Genomic DNA, 18789 nt, shown 5'->3' on the forward strand with positions numbered 1-18789 from the left:
CTAAATCTCGAGAATGAAGTTAAGTAGCTAAAATTCGAGAGTATATTTGGAACCAGTAGGGGCAGGAGGCCCAGATTAACTGTATATGATCTCACGTTAAAAACCGAAGTTTATGTTATTTCAATTCAAATCTTTCTCCAGAAAGACGTAAGATAGATGACCTGCACGACTCCTTTGTTAAAGGAGAAGTATGATTTACAGGGGCAAGCCACTACTAATTTGAGATGGAGAGCATATATTAAACAAATTAAACAAGTTAAACGTTAATTTAATTTTAAATTACTTTATTTCGAATTTTTTACTTGTAACCATTAAACAAACATCTATAATTACTCATTGTTAATATCTGTTTCTACGTCTCGACTTACATCTACTTCGATAAACGTGATTATGTTTATTAACGATTCAAATATATATATATATAAGTGTTAGTTTTTTCCCTGCTAATAATATACTATCATAGTATTTAATTGCTATTTATACAGAAAAAGAAGCTATTTAATAGCTAAAAAAGTATATAGTAAAAGAACATGGCCTGCGATTATTTACGATTAATAAATACACAAAAATTTAAATACGACTTTTTACAAAGGTAAAATCTTGCTTTTATTTAAATGTAATAATATAACAGTGACAAGAACACTAGAAAACTCTCTACCTTATTTTACATTTTTATTGTGGAGGCAATTAGTAATTTGATTGGTTTCGAAACTCAACACACCATCTGCAATTTCGAAATGTTGGAATGACAGGTAGGAGGAGAAACGGCGCACCACTGACTAATTCTAATGCATTGTTTAACTATAAAAACACCACGAAATTTGCCATTAAAACATATTTCGGCAAACACCGAACTGAAAGCAGTATGAAAACAGTCCTGTTTATAGTTGTCCTTATTGGTAACTTGAGTGTTTCTGTAACACACAAATTTATACAATGATAATTTATGTGTTTAATTTTTAATTAATTATATGCCAAATACATAAATAATTTTCATTAATCATAATTTATTTATATACTTTTTATTTCAGGTATTGAAAGTGTAGAAAATACTCACGAATTGGAGAAAGAAATAAAGAAATATGGAAGAAAAATTGAAGAAAACCAGCAAAAGTCTGGTGATTTCGTGAGAAGTGGAGGAAATCTGATGAACGAACAAGTACTCGGAAAGGATTCAAAACGACTGTTGCAGGGTGACGAGATGACTAACGGTATAATTGACGTAGTGTCAGAAATACTTGGAGGCATTCCAGTTAATATGCCGGGTGGAAGTATGGTGACTTATGATGGATTATTGGAAAATCTTCTGAAGGACTTTAATCTAGCTAAATTTATTAACTGTACCTTAAACCAGGTTAGTTTAATATATTTTTTCTTATACATAACAGAGCCGAGAAAGTAAAAATAACAGAGAAAAAGTGTATGGAGCCATCCGTCATGGTAAAAAAAAAGTTTTAATTATTGTAAAATCGGAAAAAGCTTAATATTCAGAGTAAGGGTGGATTTTATAAAAAGTTGTAAATGCTAATAGAAACTATCAATTACGTTAATTATTAAGCATAAATTCATATAAGAGTAATGTTACAATATACCAAATTGAATTTATTTATTTATTTTTTTCTGCAGCTTCAGTCTAATATGGACAAATGCTTTAGGGGACTTTTACTCAATGGTTTCAACATTAGTTCTGTTTATTTTAATATTAATGCGTTACTATTTGGAATTAATGGTCGTGAGGACGAATGCACCACGTGTGGTGGTAAGGATCTAGATATTCAATTGACACTTCTTGAAAATCTCTGCCCGCTTGTCGCTAATATTACGTATTATTTGGGTTGCATCGTAAAAGAAACTTCTAAACTCAGCTGTTTTAATTATATCGGCACACGTCTTCAAGAAACTCTTTATTGCATCGGAGAATACGTTGAAGCTCTTTCTTCCGGAGAAGAAGGCTACAATTGTATCGTATTTGGTAAGAATATTGGAGGATTAACAACGGTCGTTTTAAACCTTCTTGATGATTTCTTAGGAGACACTTCAAACCAAATGATTTCTCAATCAGAAACGAAGTATGAATGTCGTAAATTAGGCCTGTAACTACTATAAATGTAATCAAGTAATAATAAAAGTATCCTGTGATAATTAATAGAAAATATGCTAGAAGATTTAGATTTAAAAAAACCACGATATTGAAATCAATGGCGTGATTTTTATGAATTTAAACAATGGAATGTGTATGTATTGATAATTCGAGAAAATAAAATTGCTAGCATGCAATGTTGACTCTTTTCCTGTATTATTTATTTAAAAGATAATAAATAATAAAACGTTTTATTTTGCTATTTTTCTGTCTTTTCTTAACATTTTAGGCGATTTCCAGAGTGATCGCAGAGAATATACGATTTGATCTTGTGTACTTTTTGCTGACAGAAGTGATCTGTATCACGTAACAAAGACTGATTTGATCTTAGAGATCGATCCATCTGAAACGAAAAGTATATGCACCCCAGTATATGACGTTAAAATATTTCATTTTAGCCTTAAAAATTATTAACATGTTCACCGTATAACTCTTTGCATAATTTATATAAATTTTAATACAAAGTATAATAATGTAGCGCAAGGGTGGGCAACCTTTTTTATAACATGGGCCAGAATAAATTTTACGTTTTTTCCGCGGGCCATAGTAGTTAATTGACACCTTGTGACCTGTAAATTTTTAGTCTGCAAATATGAAATAAATAAATAAATAAATAAAAAGAAATTAATTACTACAGTCGACCCCCCTATAACACTGTTGATTATTCCGTTTTATATGAATTCCATGTTGTATGAGTCACTTAGATTTTACAAATGCGTGTGCCGGGCTGTGAACGGCTCATCTATTTGTAAAATTTAAGTGACTTTAAACACAATAAAAACAGCACTATGTAGTTGGATACGACAAACATTACATTTTCTAATTGCATAGCTTTTGCACATAGATTTTCTTGATGGATGATGCGATGAAATATAATTTAGAAAAATTCTGTTCTCCCATTTTTTGTTTGAATAAAGAAATGACTCCCTTATTTTTTCCTGTCATTGCTGCCGCAACACTTCAGAAAATAATATTCAATTTAAATTAGACGAATTACTTCGAAAAATATTTATTTATAATTTCTTCTAAACATCTCGCGGGCCGGATAGAAACTCTTCGCGGGCCGTAGCTGGCCCGCGGGCCGGGGGTTGCCCACCGTTGATGTAGCGTATATTATAAACATGTCTTTGTATTGTATTAACTTATTATATTTTAAAATATTTTGTATACAGACAAAAGTTTTCTTCTGTTATATGAATTCCATGTTGTACGAGTCACTTAGATTTTACAAATACGTGAGCCGTTCACAGCCCGGCACACGTTTTTTGTAAAATCTAAGTGACTCGTACAACATGGAATTCATATAAAACGGAATTATCAACAGTGTTATAGGGGGTCGACTGTATTACATTGCTATCTCTTAATTAGGTATCACTTCCATTTTTCAGTATTTTATATTATCACGAATACATCACCACATCGTAGCTGCTTGGGACACAGATTTTACCAAAATCTGTGTGGGGAGTCGAGCGATCAAAAATAACACACTCCACTACGCATTTAAACATTATACAAATAAACTGTTATTATTTAAGTCTAGAACTACTTTACAAGAGCATAGAATTAGTGGAAGAGTCTATCGCTCACAATTTAGGCAGGAGAACTACGTTTCGTCATCTGTCCTCTTACCTTTTATTCCGGGTCTTCCCGCTACAACTCTAAAGCCCATTTTTGTTAAAGTTGACAGTTGCTCCTTATATACTAATTTTTTCCTCCAGTTTCGTCGATGATTAGTCTTTCTGAAGCCGTATCACTCGCAGAGAAAGAGCTATCAGTGGGAAAATTTTTATAAAGCTCCTTGACTGCATTTGTGAATGGAGTAGTCACTATTTTCTGGATCAATAAAAGTGGAATTTCGGATCCGAAATCGGAACGAAAAGATCGCATTTTCGTTGCCAAAGACACCAATGCGAACTGCATTGGTGTCTTTGGCAAGCCGTAGTTTGACAAGTAGTTTCTTCCCGGAACAAATGAGGACTTTTACATCATTAAAATGTAAATGAACTTGTTCCACCAGAAGATACAAAGCGTAATTCAGGCAGGTTACGTGAATAAGATTATATAAAAAGTTCTCATCGTGCTTACAGAAGTCCGTGCCGTCAGTAAGCGTGACATAACATTAATTATACAACAACATTAAACCTTCTTGAACAATTCTTGCTATAGCCTGTGCATTTGTCTTCTGCAGAAATTTACATAAAAGATGATAAATTTTAGCGCAGTCTTTTCCGTCAAGTTTTAGTAGTACCGTTAAAGCAACATATCGTCCGCATGAGTCTATAGTTTCATCTACAGCAAACCATGTAGCATTGTCACTGATTTCTTTGAGGATTTCCTGATGAACACGTGGAAGATAATTCTTCCTCAGTGTTAAAGAATCGTGAAATCCTTCACTTCTTATACGGGGTGGGCATTACGGTTGGGTCGATTTGCTTCTACTCGATTTTATTCCGAGTACTTAACAGTAAGCTTTATACAATGATCATAGCTATTACAATTTTGTTAAGTGTAAGATAAATTTTTACTATCTTCATAAATATAATTTATACAATTTCAGATTATTTTAAAGTCTTCACAATATATTCGACGTGCTCTTAAAATTTCGTAATATTTTAATTGGAAAAACAAATAAATGCATCACTTACAGTTATAATATAACTACAAATGAATCATACATCAACCCATAACATTTTCTCTGTAAAATTCTTCATATTTCTAGTTTATAAGAACAAGACTTTCATACACCCCTTTCAAAATTATCTTTCATGGTATCATATAAGGTATAAAAACTAAAAACTAGAACGTTTTTAGTTTTGATATCGCATTTAAAAGTGATGACATTAAACAGACACGTCTATAATAAAGTAAATAGATTTCTTTCGGGATATTTTTATTAACAGATCATTTAAATATTACACACAGAATAGTGGAATTAGTATGGGGTCCGTAATAGGACCGAAACTAGCCGAGATCATAATGATAGATATAGACAAAGAAATAAGTGATATATATGGTATAAAGTTCTACAGAAGATACGTAGACGACGTCTTAATAATATATGATGAGGTTGAGACCAACACTAATGAAATCAGAAATATAATAAATAATATTCATAAAAATATTCAATTTAAAATAGAAGAAGAAGATAAAATTACCAACAGCATAAATTATTTAGATATTACAATTAAAAGAAATAATACAAATCTCGAATTTGAACCGTTTAAAAAGCAGTGCTCAATAAATACCACAGTTAACTATAATTCTAACATACCACTTCATATATAACAAAACATATTTAATATGGAATACACTAAAATCAAAAATAGAACTAGTATAAATACTAAACAAATCGAATATTTAAATACACTAAAGAAAAAATTTATTCTTTCAGGATACCCAAACAGAATCCTTAACATTTGGGAAACAGAAATAAAAAAAAACAGATAAAACAATAAGAATAGATCCTAAACAAGCAGAAATAAAATAATCTATAATATTAAATATTGAAATGTTAAATAAATCAACAATTATACATTGTAAAAAAAAATATAGTAAATGTTAGATATGTAAATTTATGTTATGGAAGTTATGTAAATTCGTATTATATTGTCAATGCGTATCAAAGGAAATAAGGATTTCGTAAAACAGATTTATGAGTGGAAAGCATAATCAATTGTATACCAATTTGATAATTGTTGTCAAAAGTATGTTTTAGATCAAGGATTTTGTAGAACTGTTTTATAAGTGAAAGGTATAATCAATTGTGTACAACTTTAATAACAGCCGTACTCAAGGTATGCCTTAGTCGAAGATAGTTTTGTAGATTCTAAAAAAACTGATGTATAGTTTTATATATATCGTATAATCCCCTAATATTATAGTTGGCTGAAGGAAAGAATATTGTGAATAAGCTGATGTTACTGGAAAATATCGAAAGTAATCTGTTACTTCAATTTTTAAAAAACTTGTATGCATAGGTATGTTTTTTATATTTTTATGAATTCTACAAAACTTGTGTATTTTTTATATGTATGTTATAACCTTTTTTAATGTTTTAGTTGGCTGAAGAGGGGCTTAAAAGCCCGAAACGTGTAATTTTTTCACACGTATCAACTAAATAAAGATGAGAAAACCCGCCAAGTGTCTTAATTTATAGCACTTTATTGTGTTAGAAGCATAAACATTAATTTTAATGTCATTTTTCAAAATTGTTCTAGATGTAACAATTTCCAATTGTTTGAATTGTTGAAACGAACATTGCATCCCTTTTGTTTTCGGCAATGTTTACATATTAAATGAAGAACTGTCAAAGCAATCAACAAACAATGACTAAGAGCAAAGATGAGTCATGTCAACACAGAGATGATTCTACAAAAGCTCGACGTCATCACCAAATAAGAAAACACTGCCTCAGCTACGATGATGACAGTGCCAATGAATCATCACCCGATGATAAACTTTCTCATGCTAGAAAGGTTTAAAAGGAGAGCTCAAACCAGAGAAAGTTCAGTTACAGATGGGGACACAGTCCAGTCAGAAAAAGTCAGTTAGAAAGAGACAGTGAGATAGTCAGCAGTTGGGGACACAGCTCCAGCCAGAGAAAGGCAGTTGAGTTGCAGATGTTGTCACAGAAAGAGTTGTTGCAGAACGAGTTGGAGTCGCAGTCACAATCAGACAGACAGAGATCCAGAGAGTGAAACCAGACGAGCACCAGAGCAAGAGTAGTTCAAGAGAGGACGATTCAAAAAAACGAGCAAGCACAAGACCAAGTGCAGCGAACACCAGAAACCTCCGCAGTCTTGGCCGTCAGATCCACGTCACAAGGGAAGACATCTTGTTTACCTAGTATGTTGTGAGTCCGTAAGTTCGAATATCCCCCATTAGGCACCCCTTCGTTATATAGATAAAAATAGGCAAATTTTCAAACTCGGCTTTTATAATTCTGTTCTAAACTTTCGTTTGTTAATAAATGTCCTTAAATTGGTTATATCTGACTCTGCATTCTTCCTCCTGAAAGGCTCATTCCTGGACTTCGGAGTGACACTTACCCTCGCGCCTTAATCATCCATTTCATCTCAAACGGCGGTGTGTCCGATAAAATACACCTAGTGCCAGGACTCTACGCAAAAAGGTACGTAATAAATCTTTACGGCCCCCGAACACCGCAAAAGCAATGTTTGCCAACGACATTTCTTTGATATTTATTTAAAATTTTATCAATTTAGTTATGATAGAAGTGATGGCGCTGAACCAAACGGTATTAAATCTCATTAAACAACTTATAAATTAATTTTTTGATTAAAACTGAATTAATAGGTTTTTACTCGATTTTGAAATATGCAATAAGAGTAACAAATATTATTATTTTAACTTTCCGGAGGATTTCTGTGATTTGCCTGTCAATAAGTATTTTTCCTTTTACAAAAGAGATTCGCCATTGCAGGTGAATAAACCCAAGAAAATTAGAAGATTTAAACAGTTTTTCAAAAGTATATTTTGTAAATTGTTTCGCCGTTGTTGCGTAAAAGGAGAAATTTCCGATTCACCGGTAACACTCGAGTTTCTTTGCTTTTTTTGTTTTTCAATTAACAAACTTTGCAACTAAAATATTTTATAATCGTAGAAGTGCGAATCGGAGGATTTTCAATCTGGACTCGAACGTCTAAACAATATGAAAGACAAGTACAAATTCCAAAAAATTGGTGAAGGATCTTTTGGCACAGTGTATGTGGTTCGGTCTAAAAGTTCCGACAAAGCAATCGCTGTCAAAGCCATCAAGAAACAGCGGTTTTGTGTAAAACAGGTATGCATTGAGCCTTGTTTTCTATCAAAAAACGATACAATGTCTGTAACGAGGTTGGTAGAATCCAACAATATACTTTATCTTTGAAGTGTGTACACCTGACTGAAAAAACACAGTTCATTTATATAATAATATTGTTGTTAATACTTTTCAAAAATATTTTATAAACAACTAATACAGAATATATTAGTTTAATATTTCGTATATATTAATTATACTTTTTTATTTACAGCAATTAAAAATTGACAGAGAAAGAACTGCTTGGCGCCGTGTATCCAGTCATCCTCACATTGTCAGTTTTATTGGTTCCTTCGAAACTGATATTAAGTAAGCTATACGTTTTTTTAATATTACTGATTTGTAATATCTTACGTGTTTCGGGTAATAAACTATTCGTGTTTTTCAGTCACTGTTTCGTCTGTGATTACGTGAACGGAGAGAATTTGACCGACTTCTTGGAAATAAATGGAGTATTATCGGAAACCCAAGCTAAGACGATGGGTGCACAACTTGCTTCGGCCGTCATTTATATTCACGATAAAGGTGCTTTATCTAAATATATTCATACATATAAATTTTCTTACGTATACACAGTGTAACAAATTCTTTTACTGTTTCCCATAGGAATTATTCACAGAGATATAAGCTCAAACAACATCTTAATAGATAAGAAGAATGAAGCATATTTGATTGACTTTGGTCTGTGCACAGTAAGTACTGTACGCCTCTTATTTTCTTCAACTGTGCTTTTCTTATGATCTTATTGTTTTTAGTTCCAACGCCGTCCAAGAGAGTTCTGCGGCACTCTGTTCTATTTATGCCCAGAAATTCTTCAAGAGAAGGAATACGGTAAGAAATGTTATTTACATTTAATGGATTTTTTATTTCTTTCTTTGATTGGTGAAATCAATGTATGGTTTACAGACGCTTACTGCGATTGGTGGGCGTTTGGAGTTGTGTTATACCAGATTTTGGTTGGAAAAACTCCAATGGACGTTTATCTGGAAACACTTATGACCTTGGAAGATTTCCAGACATTGCCGATAACGGAACAAATCAAAAGTAAGCTATTATCAATTTAGAATTTGTACAGTAACAAAGAAAACAATGATTAATGTAAAAATGCCATTGCAGTTGTTGAAGAAGTGGAGTTGACGTATCCTTTTGAACTATCGGAGGATGCCAAACAAATAATCCAGGATTTATTACAGAAAGTAAGTTTATGATGCATTCTATGTAATTTTCTGATTACTATACATTACACGAGTAATTTGATTTTTGAATGTTTTGATATATTACACGTTTTGATTCATAAAATCTAACATTATTATAATTAATGTGAAACGCAATCGTTGATTTTTAAATCATTTTTTACCGAATCACTTCATGATTAATTCATTACGATTAATCGAACGTTGAATTCCGGTTTTCACTGAGTTAATTACATTTTAATCATTGATAAGAAATTGAAAAAGTCATCGACGTATCACGCCTCATTGCATGTTCCCACATATTGTTTACAAAGACGAAAGTATGGTAATTGAATCAGCAAGTTTGAACAAGTATAATTATTATTGTTGTTGACCATTTCAGAATCCCGAAGAACGTCTTAGTGAAAGAAAAATCAAAAAACATAAATTTTTCGATGATGTGCAGTGGCCAATAATGCCCAAGACTTGAATCGTTACTTAAGATAGTCAAAAAATATTTTGAAAGGATAAATTCTGTTCTTTCATTCCTTTTATTTTTATTTTAAATATACACAAATGTTTTCTTTCAATTTCATACTTTTATTCGTTATAAATAAAACTTAATTAGTTACTAATGGCTTCCCCACGTTTTGATTGTATGATAAGCAGAACGAATTAAGAAAAATTAAATTACAATATTAAAATATAAATTTAAATTTTCGCTAGTGCTGTGGCGCTGCAATCTTTGGCTATATCTTGGGCTATTCCAATATTTTTGTTGTTGGTGTGTGTCTTTTAGCTGGCAGCACTGGCACTTTTGTGTGGTGTTTTTCTGAGGACTGTGTGTTGCGCTGAATCAAACGTTTTTTATACTAGATTAACTTCTAAAGTATAATTTTTTTTTTAATATTTTTATTTTGTTTGTAAAAAATAAAGAAATAATTTTTAACGATACAATAGCCACGATTATTATTTTAAAAAGTTTACATTAGGCTTAACATCGATGAAAATTCAACGCGAAGCGACACGCAACGGAGAAAAATTTCAACATGGGATAAATTAATACATTTTTTCGTACGTAATCGGTTATCCGAACAACCCCAGTCCCCCAATTGATTTAGATAAACGACGCTCTACTGCATAAAGAACTTGCAGATGAGCCCGGCCCAGGTAAAAAGTAACAACAACAAAAGTAAAGATTATTCGATTATTTCCTACTTCTAATCCTTCTATTTGACACCCATTTTACATAGGTTAGCAACCGATTGCAAATCGCATAATCGATAGTATCCGAATATTACTTTTAATTACTTTTCAAGAAATGATGCCTAAGGATATTGGTAGTCAGAGATGTGTAAAATCTCCCCAAAGGCCATAAAAATGGATGTCGTAAGTTTCTTTGTTAGCATTTAACAGATAAGACCTGAAAACAGGACATCTGTGTAGGATAATTCAGCAGTTAAAAATTACACCCATAGATTTCTGAAAATGTCCGACTTCTTTGTGGATTTAATGCTGAAAAATAAATCGTCGTTAAACTCAGAAGGATTTCGTTATAAAAGTGAAGTGCAAAACAAATTAATTAAATTATACGAAAACAGAATGTGATAAGAATAGGCCAAACTTCGTGTTAACATGATAATGCACATTAATATTTATACTGCGAAATAGTATTTTGTCATTTTGCGTGAATCCGAACAATGCCACACAGCAAGTGCTTTTGTGTACTACTTCATTTCATAAGAATAATTCTTGTGATTTATGTACCAGCAAACGTGCTATAAAATAGTGAAATATTTTAAACTGTTAACGAGGGGATGGCTAAGAAAAATTAGGATCCGTAGTGTTTCCTGGTATCATATGGTTTGGACGATTATGCTTCTTGGATAGGACTGTACTTGTGGTACAAATTAATTTCTAAAATTTTGATATCGTAACCTAACTCACATAGGCCTAATAAAGGTTTATGTGTAATTTATTTTTATCCTCGTTAAATGTTGAATCCAATCACAAAGAAATTTCACGTATTGCAGACGATTTGATGGAAAGCTTAGTCAGGCGCAAGCAATGTAAATATGAATTGGGAGTCGGTGGGCCTTGCTGCCTTGATTGGTTTGAGATGTTTTTTTTTAACTGTTTCCACACTGTGGGCACTAAGAGGGTTATTTTAAGATCTTCTGAAATGCTCTGTACATGTTGTATTTCAATAAGCATTTTTATTGTCTGAAATACGAATGATTAAATATTTGTTTTTATAATCCCTTTCACTGTAATAAAAAATTAAGCCAAAATGACATAGCAGATTCTTCAATCTTACATCCTTAAAAATGTTCACAAGAGGCAAGTATCCATTTGAAAAATTAAATGGATGTAGACAGTGAAAAATGTAGATTTATCAATATTCTAAAGGATGAAAATTTCTAGTGGGCTCGGTTTTCTGCTAGAGAAAGACTTAATCGTTTAGATACAATTGTATTAAAAAAAATGGAATTTCTACATCTATCAGATAAATGCCAATTGTCATTCCAGAACCAAAAGATGGTGAGAAAAAGTTGTTAACATTTACAAATTAAATCTAAGATGAAACTTTCAGATCAGCAAATTGCTCTATTTTAAGGAAAAAGAGAAGAACAATTAAATCTAAGAATTAAAGTTAGAAGTTAACCAATTCCAATAGCTGGAAATTACCAAATGGAAATTGAACATACAACTTTAATTGTACCACTCATTTATTGTAAACACGTTCATTTGCCGAACTTGTTTACACTTGTGACACCCCTTTTCAGAGGCACCATTACTGTTGAGGCAGTGATAACTCCAGTGTTCATGTGAAAGTCAATGCTGATGTATGCCTAATTAATGCCAACTGAATAAACTATTGATTATTTTCTTTTATTATAAAGTTTATTTTTCAATCAAAACAAAATTCGAGATGACTTCAATGTCAAAATATTTTTAAAATATGATAGCATCAAATACTTAAATTACTTTAATGTTTTCACTATTTAGGGGTGTACCAATTACAGAATATTTTTAATAATCCTCCTTTTTTTCCTATTTAAATATAGCAACATTTTGTTGAAAAAGTTATGATCTGTCTTTTGTGAGGGAAAAAAATTATTTACACTATCATCAATTTTTTCAATTATGTAAGATTTGAATGTATATATATTTGCCTATATGTATGTATATATATATACAAAAATTCAAAATAATTTACAAATTAAATAAATGGAATGTTTACAAGGTGTAATTCTACACATTTTATACAATAACTTGTTGCTAAGTTGCCCTTAAAACTTGTTAGCCCTTTGTACAATAATATTTCCTTAATAATAATAAATATCTATACTACTACTTCCTGTTTGTGTTATCATTAATGTATGATTTCGAAGAGTTCAAGAGTTTCTGAAATTCTCTTCTGGTTGTTGCGATCAGGTCTTCTTTCTCGTTCCGCCGATCTTCTCCGTTCACCGATCTGTCTTGATCGTCACATTTTTTTTCTCCATTTTGCTTGTTGCCTTCTTTATTTACTTGAGGAAGAGTAGAACCTTCGACATCACTTTTCTTCACCATTCCAATCTGACTTGATTTTAGTTTATCTGGATTTGTGTCGTGCAGATATTCGTCGTCGCCTACTTCTTCTGTAAAATTCACCGTACCCTTCAAGATATCTCTAACCTGAAATTTGCAATTATTACACATTGATCACTGCCGCCGACTAACTATTTAGAATAATTTGTAAGAAACGAAGCTAACGTACCCGTTTTAATCCTGCTAGAGCTAGCAACATCTCATCTTCGTGTTGAAGCTCTTGATGGATCATACAGAACTGAAGTCTATCTAAATGTTGGGTCATTCTATGACAACAATACTGGCTCATGGATTTCAGTTCAGACAGTTCCATTTTCAGTTGCTTCATTTCGTCTCTTTCCTAAAATAGAATTTACCAATATGTAATAAATATTTAATATGTCAACCTTTTGAATTTCTATTTGTCGTCAAAATAAAACATTGAAAACTTACTTTACTGCTTTGCCTATACATGCCGTAATGATTGGAATGTTGAGTCGATAATGTCACCATCTCTTTCGTGGAATTTTCTGAATTATAATTTTTGTCTTTATCCAAGTGAGTCAAACTCTGACTTAAATTAGGTTGCTCCTTTCCTATTTTGTATTTCCTAGGAAGAGTGTAGGAAGTGTTGCTTCCAGAATGACGTGAGGAATGCATTATGCTATCACTGGTCTGTCTAAAATGTTTTTGATATTTTTCTCTATTTTTGTCGACAGTTGAAACACCCGAAACTTCTGAAAATTTAATCAAAGATACTATTAACGGATAAATTAAAATCACTAATTATAAATGTAAAATAATTAATGTTACCGCTATCAGAACTAGGTGAAGTTGATTCTAATGTGGCAGGCTCACTAGAAGACTTTCCTTGAATGGCTTTCTCTGTACCTATTGGTAGTGCCAGGGTTTTTGGTCTTCCACCACTTCGACGAATGATGGAAGAGAAGGAACTTCCACCATGTTTGTTGGAATTTTTGGAACTAGAATAAAGAAACTTCCTTTATGACAAATCTAACTGAAAAGACCACAATAGATATTTAAATTGTAATACAGTAATACAGTAATACCTGTAACTTTTTGGAAGTGTATTGTGTAAACTGTTGCGATTTCCAGAAAGTGCAGTTGTAACTTTTAATGAATTTCCAACAGGTCGAGAATATTTCTAATCAAATAAAAGCAATCAAAAGTTGAAAATAACAGAGTTACTAAATTAAAACTCCAGCTTCAAACTGTTTATAACAACACAGCATTGAAAATATTAAATATGTGAAAACAATAAAATAAAATTTTCCGATGGTTTAGCTGTTTTACATGTTGATTTAGTGAACGTCTCTTCAATCCGAAAAAATCTTTCCGGTGGACTACCTCACAGCCAATACCGGAAAGATTTTTTTCGGATTGAAGAGACGTTCACTAAATCAACAAATAAAATTAAAATTATTATAAAAGCATTTTACCCTTCTAAAACTGATGAAGTTTTGCTATTTAAAACAAAAATGCTTTTATAATCTACACATTTCTATATTTTTGATATTGAATAATTTGATTTAATTCTATACAACATTATCATGTTTATGATTAAAAATGTATCATTGATATAACTGATTTACTCAATTAATTCAGGAATATTGTTTAATATACAGGCATATTCCCATTTTAAACATGCATATCTATTCATTATCAAATCCAAACAGTATTTTCAGCTTTCTGTAACTAAACATAAAATTAAGTATATTTTAAAATATACAACAATCAAAGTTATATAAGTTCAAAATTAATAGATTTATATTTCTAAAACAAGGAAATTAATTATGTTTCACACCATTCTATTCTGTTCAATATGCTGAAGATGGCCATATAATTGACCAAAAACATTTATTAAAGTTTTTTGCTCCTGAATTAAATATATAAATAAATCTGCTTATTTACATGTAAACTTTGTCAAAATTTCTATTTTAAAAAACTGATATGATGCTGAAATCCATTACATGTACTGTACATAGTAAAAAATTAAATTAAAAACAGAAAAATCAAAAATATTAACATCAATCACGTGTTTTCAAGAAGGCACATTCTACATTAAAACAACTTATAGCTTGCACTACAGCTATACAGCATTTCATACATTCAACTTTCAAAAATTGCAAATTATACTAATTATGTTGCTAGATATATCTTTCTTATTTACCACAGGATCTCTCAGATGAAGTGCTAATTCAATGACATAATTGACATCTGATATAGATGGATACTTCATCAAATGTTTCAAACAGGTAGTGTAATCTCCTGTTAACACTGAAAATAAAAATATAATCTGGTATTAATTGTAATACTTTAATACTTTATTCAAATTTATCATATTTACTTACATAATTCTCTTATACTCATTAACATAGTTGTAAAAACATAATCTACTAAGTCAAACGACAAACTGTCGGCAAATATGGAATCCCAGATTTGTAGGAGATCCTGCATGGGAAATTCTCGTCCAAACAACAGACGAAGCCATCGTCTAAAAAGAACATGTTTATTCTTTATGTTCATTATTATTTAACGATTATTTCTAAAAAATTCATGTTCAAAGTTGAAATCTAAGAGAAAACAGCAACACGTCCCAAAGAAAAAAATCTAACCTACGTTAAGTTAATGAGCTTATTATTTAAATATTTTGTAAGTATGGACGTAAGTATATTCAAAATGAATTTCAAAAATCACTTTTTAAATAATGTAATTCAATATTTCATTTTCAATAATGCACCTAAGATTTATTATATTTTCATCACTCGTCTTTATTTATATTAAAATAATTTAATAATAATATAAACTCATTCCTCACTTCTTTAATATGGGTCTTTGTTAAATAGAGACAAGCAAACTATACTAAGTGAAATTTGTAAAATATTTCATCATAAATATAAATATATCGTATTACAGATAAAATTACGTACATTGCATGTAAATAATTTTTTTTTTTTTTTAATATATTAAATCATCGAAAACAAGTTAACCTAATGACAATTCAATAGTCAAATAAAAAATAATATAAACTTACATGCCATAAATTTGAGGAGTTATTTCCAGAGTTTCTAAATGTGAAAATAATTCCAGGTCATGGCGTCTCAATATCTGTTCATTAATCTTGGTTAATTTAACACCTAGGATACTTGTCGGACCCGTTTCTCTTGGTCGAGAAAAGGGTGCAAGAACAAACTGATCTGTATACTGAAACATACACAAAACCAATTTTATTATGTGCCTGATTTATATCAAGAAAAAACAAAATCAGTAACACTTACTTTATTACTAGAATATTCATTGATCAAATACCATGATTCTACTACATCCATTNTTATAGATTTTACCTAAGAAATTTTCTGAGTTTAACATTTAACTAATTAATTAATTAATTGTATGTAATTCAATTTATAATATTAGTGTGAGATCCGAATAGTCCCTGGGTCTAATTAACAATTTAAATATAACGTTAAAATTATAAAGTAAAATATTATTTCATTTTGGTGTGAAAATATCGTTTTTCTAACGTGGGAAAACTGATAAAAGAGCCACTTCCTTTAACAGAAGTAGACATATCCTTTTGTTTTCCACTTATCTATCACAAATCTCACCACACTGGGAATTGTCGACCCCTCAATAATTCCCCTTTTCATCCGTTCATGTGAGTGAAGACAAATAAGCTGATTGGTCATAAATCATGAGATATAGTCAAAGATCTGCATGATTCGAGGAGTACGTCGAAAGATCTCAAAGGGAAAGGAGGTATCCCATATTTGCTCCCTAAGGCCAACGCCCTTAGTTAGGAGTATGAAAAGGATCTCAGAGAAGACCGACGTAGTCCATATTTGCTCCACAAAGTCCTTAGTCATATCCAATCGAGTATAATAATGAGTTAATTTAGGAGAAAAGAAGAAACTTTTATTATTGTGCCAAATCAAGACCTCTCCATGCAACAAAGTAGGATCATCGAATACAGATAAACATAAAGACAAAGTAAACTTTGAGGTAGTGTGATTATAAATGAATTGTGAGCTCTCTCTCTCGAAGTATATATTTAATTAATCCATTGTCTCTCATTCACTTAATTTTATTTTTGAATAATTCCATTTGTGTAATTTTATTTACTTTTATTTTATTAAATCTTTTATTATTTGTTAAAGAAATGTCTCTTATTTGTTATCTGAATCAAATCCGTATTATCTCCAAACGCGTGTTAATCCGCATATCTAAATATGATTAACTGGTGTCGGAAACCTGACGAGGAAGAAGGTGAATTCGCCATCACCAAATTCCGATTAAAATTTCTCACAATCTCACAATTAGCATGTTTAGATAATTTCTTCTTGAAAAATTAATAATACTGGTATTTGATATCATGGCATTTGTTATATTTGAAAACTTCCAATTCAATATTACAAATTTTAAAATTATTCTTTAAGTAATTAACCACTTAACACTAATTACCAAGANTTTGTAAAAAATAAAGAAATAATTTTTAACGATACAATAGCCACGATTATTATTTTAAAAAGTTTACATTAGGCTTAACATCGATGAAAATTCAACGCGAAGCGACACGCAACGGAGAAAAATTTCAACATGGGATAAATTAATACATTTTTTCGTACGTAATCGGTTATCCGAACAACCCCAGTCCCCCAATTGATTTAGATAAACGACGCTCTACTGCATAAAGAACTTGCAGATGAGCCCGGCCCAGGTAAAAAGTAACAACAACAAAAGTAAAGATTATTCGATTATTTCCTACTTCTAATCCTTCTATTTGACACCCATTTTACATAGGTTAGCAACCGATTGCAAATCGCATAATCGATAGTATCCGAATATTACTTTTAATTACTTTTCAAGAAATGATGCCTAAGGATATTGGTAGTCAGAGATGTGTAAAATCTCCCCAAAGGCCATAAAAATGGATGTCGTAAGTTTCTTTGTTAGCATTTAACAGATAAGACCTGAAAACAGGACATCTGTGTAGGATAATTCAGCAGTTAAAAATTACACCCATAGATTTCTGAAAATGTCCGACTTCTTTGTGGATTTAATGCTGAAAAATAAATCGTCGTTAAACTCAGAAGGATTTCGTTATAAAAGTGAAGTGCAAAACAAATTAATTAAATTATACGAAAACAGAATGTGATAAGAATAGGCCAAACTTCGTGTTAACATGATAATGCACATTAATATTTATACTGCGAAATAGTATTTTGTCATTTTGCGTGAATCCGAACAATGCCACACAGCAAGTGCTTTTGTGTACTACTTCATTTCATAAGAATAATTCTTGTGATTTATGTACCAGCAAACGTGCTATAAAATAGTGAAATATTTTAAACTGTTAACGAGGGGATGGCTAAGAAAAATTAGGATCCGTAGTGTTTCCTGGTATCATATGGTTTGGACGATTATGCTTCTTGGATAGGACTGTACTTGTGGTACAAATTAATTTCTAAAATTTTGATATCGTAACCTAACTCACATAGGCCTAATAAAGGTTTATGTGTAATTTATTTTTATCCTCGTTAAATGTTGAATCCAATCACAAAGAAATTTCACGTATTGCAGACGATTTGATGGAAAGCTTAGTCAGGCGCAAGCAATGTAAATATGAATTGGGAGTCGGTGGGCCTTGCTGCCTTGATTGGTTTGAGATGTTTTTTTTTAACTGTTTCCACACTGTGGGCACTAAGAGGGTTATTTTAAGATCTTCTGAAATGCTCTGTACATGTTGTATTTCAATAAGCATTTTTATTGTCTGAAATACGAATGATTAAATATTTGTTTTTATAATCCCTTTCACTGTAATAAAAAATTAAGCCAAAATGACATAGCAGATTCTTCAATCTTACATCCTTAAAAATGTTCACAAGAGGCAAGTATCCATTTGAAAAATTAAATGGATGTAGACAGTGAAAAATGTAGATTTATCAATATTCTAAAGGATGAAAATTTCTAGTGGGCTCGGTTTTCTGCTAGAGAAAGACTTAATCGTTTAGATACAATTGTATTAAAAAAAATGGAATTTCTACATCTATCAGATAAATGCC

At 31.2% G+C, this 18789-nt stretch overlaps 3 protein-coding genes across 3 annotated transcripts; 2 read left to right on the forward strand and 1 right to left on the reverse strand.

Annotated features, from left to right (window-relative positions):
• Positions 1-822: 822 nt before the first annotated feature.
• LOC111623889 lies at positions 823-2250 on the forward strand. The gene is made up of 3 exons (XM_023366619.1): positions 823-899; positions 1032-1354; positions 1627-2250. The coding sequence occupies exons 1-3, from the start codon at positions 866-868 to the stop codon at positions 2095-2097; spliced, it is 828 nt and encodes a 275-aa protein (XP_023222387.1). The 5' UTR covers positions 823-865; the 3' UTR covers positions 2098-2250.
• A 5277-nt stretch (positions 2251-7527) lies between these two features.
• On the forward strand, positions 7528-9623 carry LOC111623886 (RAC-gamma serine/threonine-protein kinase-like). Its single transcript, XM_023366614.1, has 9 exons — positions 7528-7688; positions 7764-7943; positions 8176-8270; positions 8350-8486; positions 8568-8653; positions 8717-8792; positions 8868-9005; positions 9078-9157; positions 9537-9623. The coding sequence occupies exons 2-9, from the start codon at positions 7812-7814 to the stop codon at positions 9621-9623; spliced, it is 831 nt and encodes a 276-aa protein (XP_023222382.1). The 5' UTR covers positions 7528-7688; positions 7764-7811.
• Positions 9624-12179: 2556 nt separating this feature from the next.
• On the reverse strand, positions 12180-16056 carry LOC111623887 (TBC1 domain family member 5-like). The gene is made up of 9 exons (XM_023366615.1): positions 16006-16056; positions 15762-15931; positions 15079-15221; positions 14898-15004; positions 13777-13871; positions 13520-13689; positions 13160-13443; positions 12897-13067; positions 12180-12814 (listed from the first exon to the last, which is right to left on the reverse strand). Exons 1-9 carry the CDS (start codon positions 16054-16056, stop codon positions 12488-12490), a joined length of 1518 nt encoding a protein of 505 aa, XP_023222383.1. The 3' UTR covers positions 12180-12487.
• Between the last annotated feature and the right edge of the window lie 2733 nt (positions 16057-18789).

Source organism: Centruroides sculpturatus, unplaced genomic scaffold, assembly GCF_000671375.1.
Source record: "Centruroides sculpturatus isolate CEXI.00-Female unplaced genomic scaffold, Cexi_2.0 scaffold325, whole genome shotgun sequence".
NCBI classification, from domain to species: Eukaryota; Metazoa; Arthropoda; class Arachnida; order Scorpiones; family Buthidae; genus Centruroides; species Centruroides sculpturatus.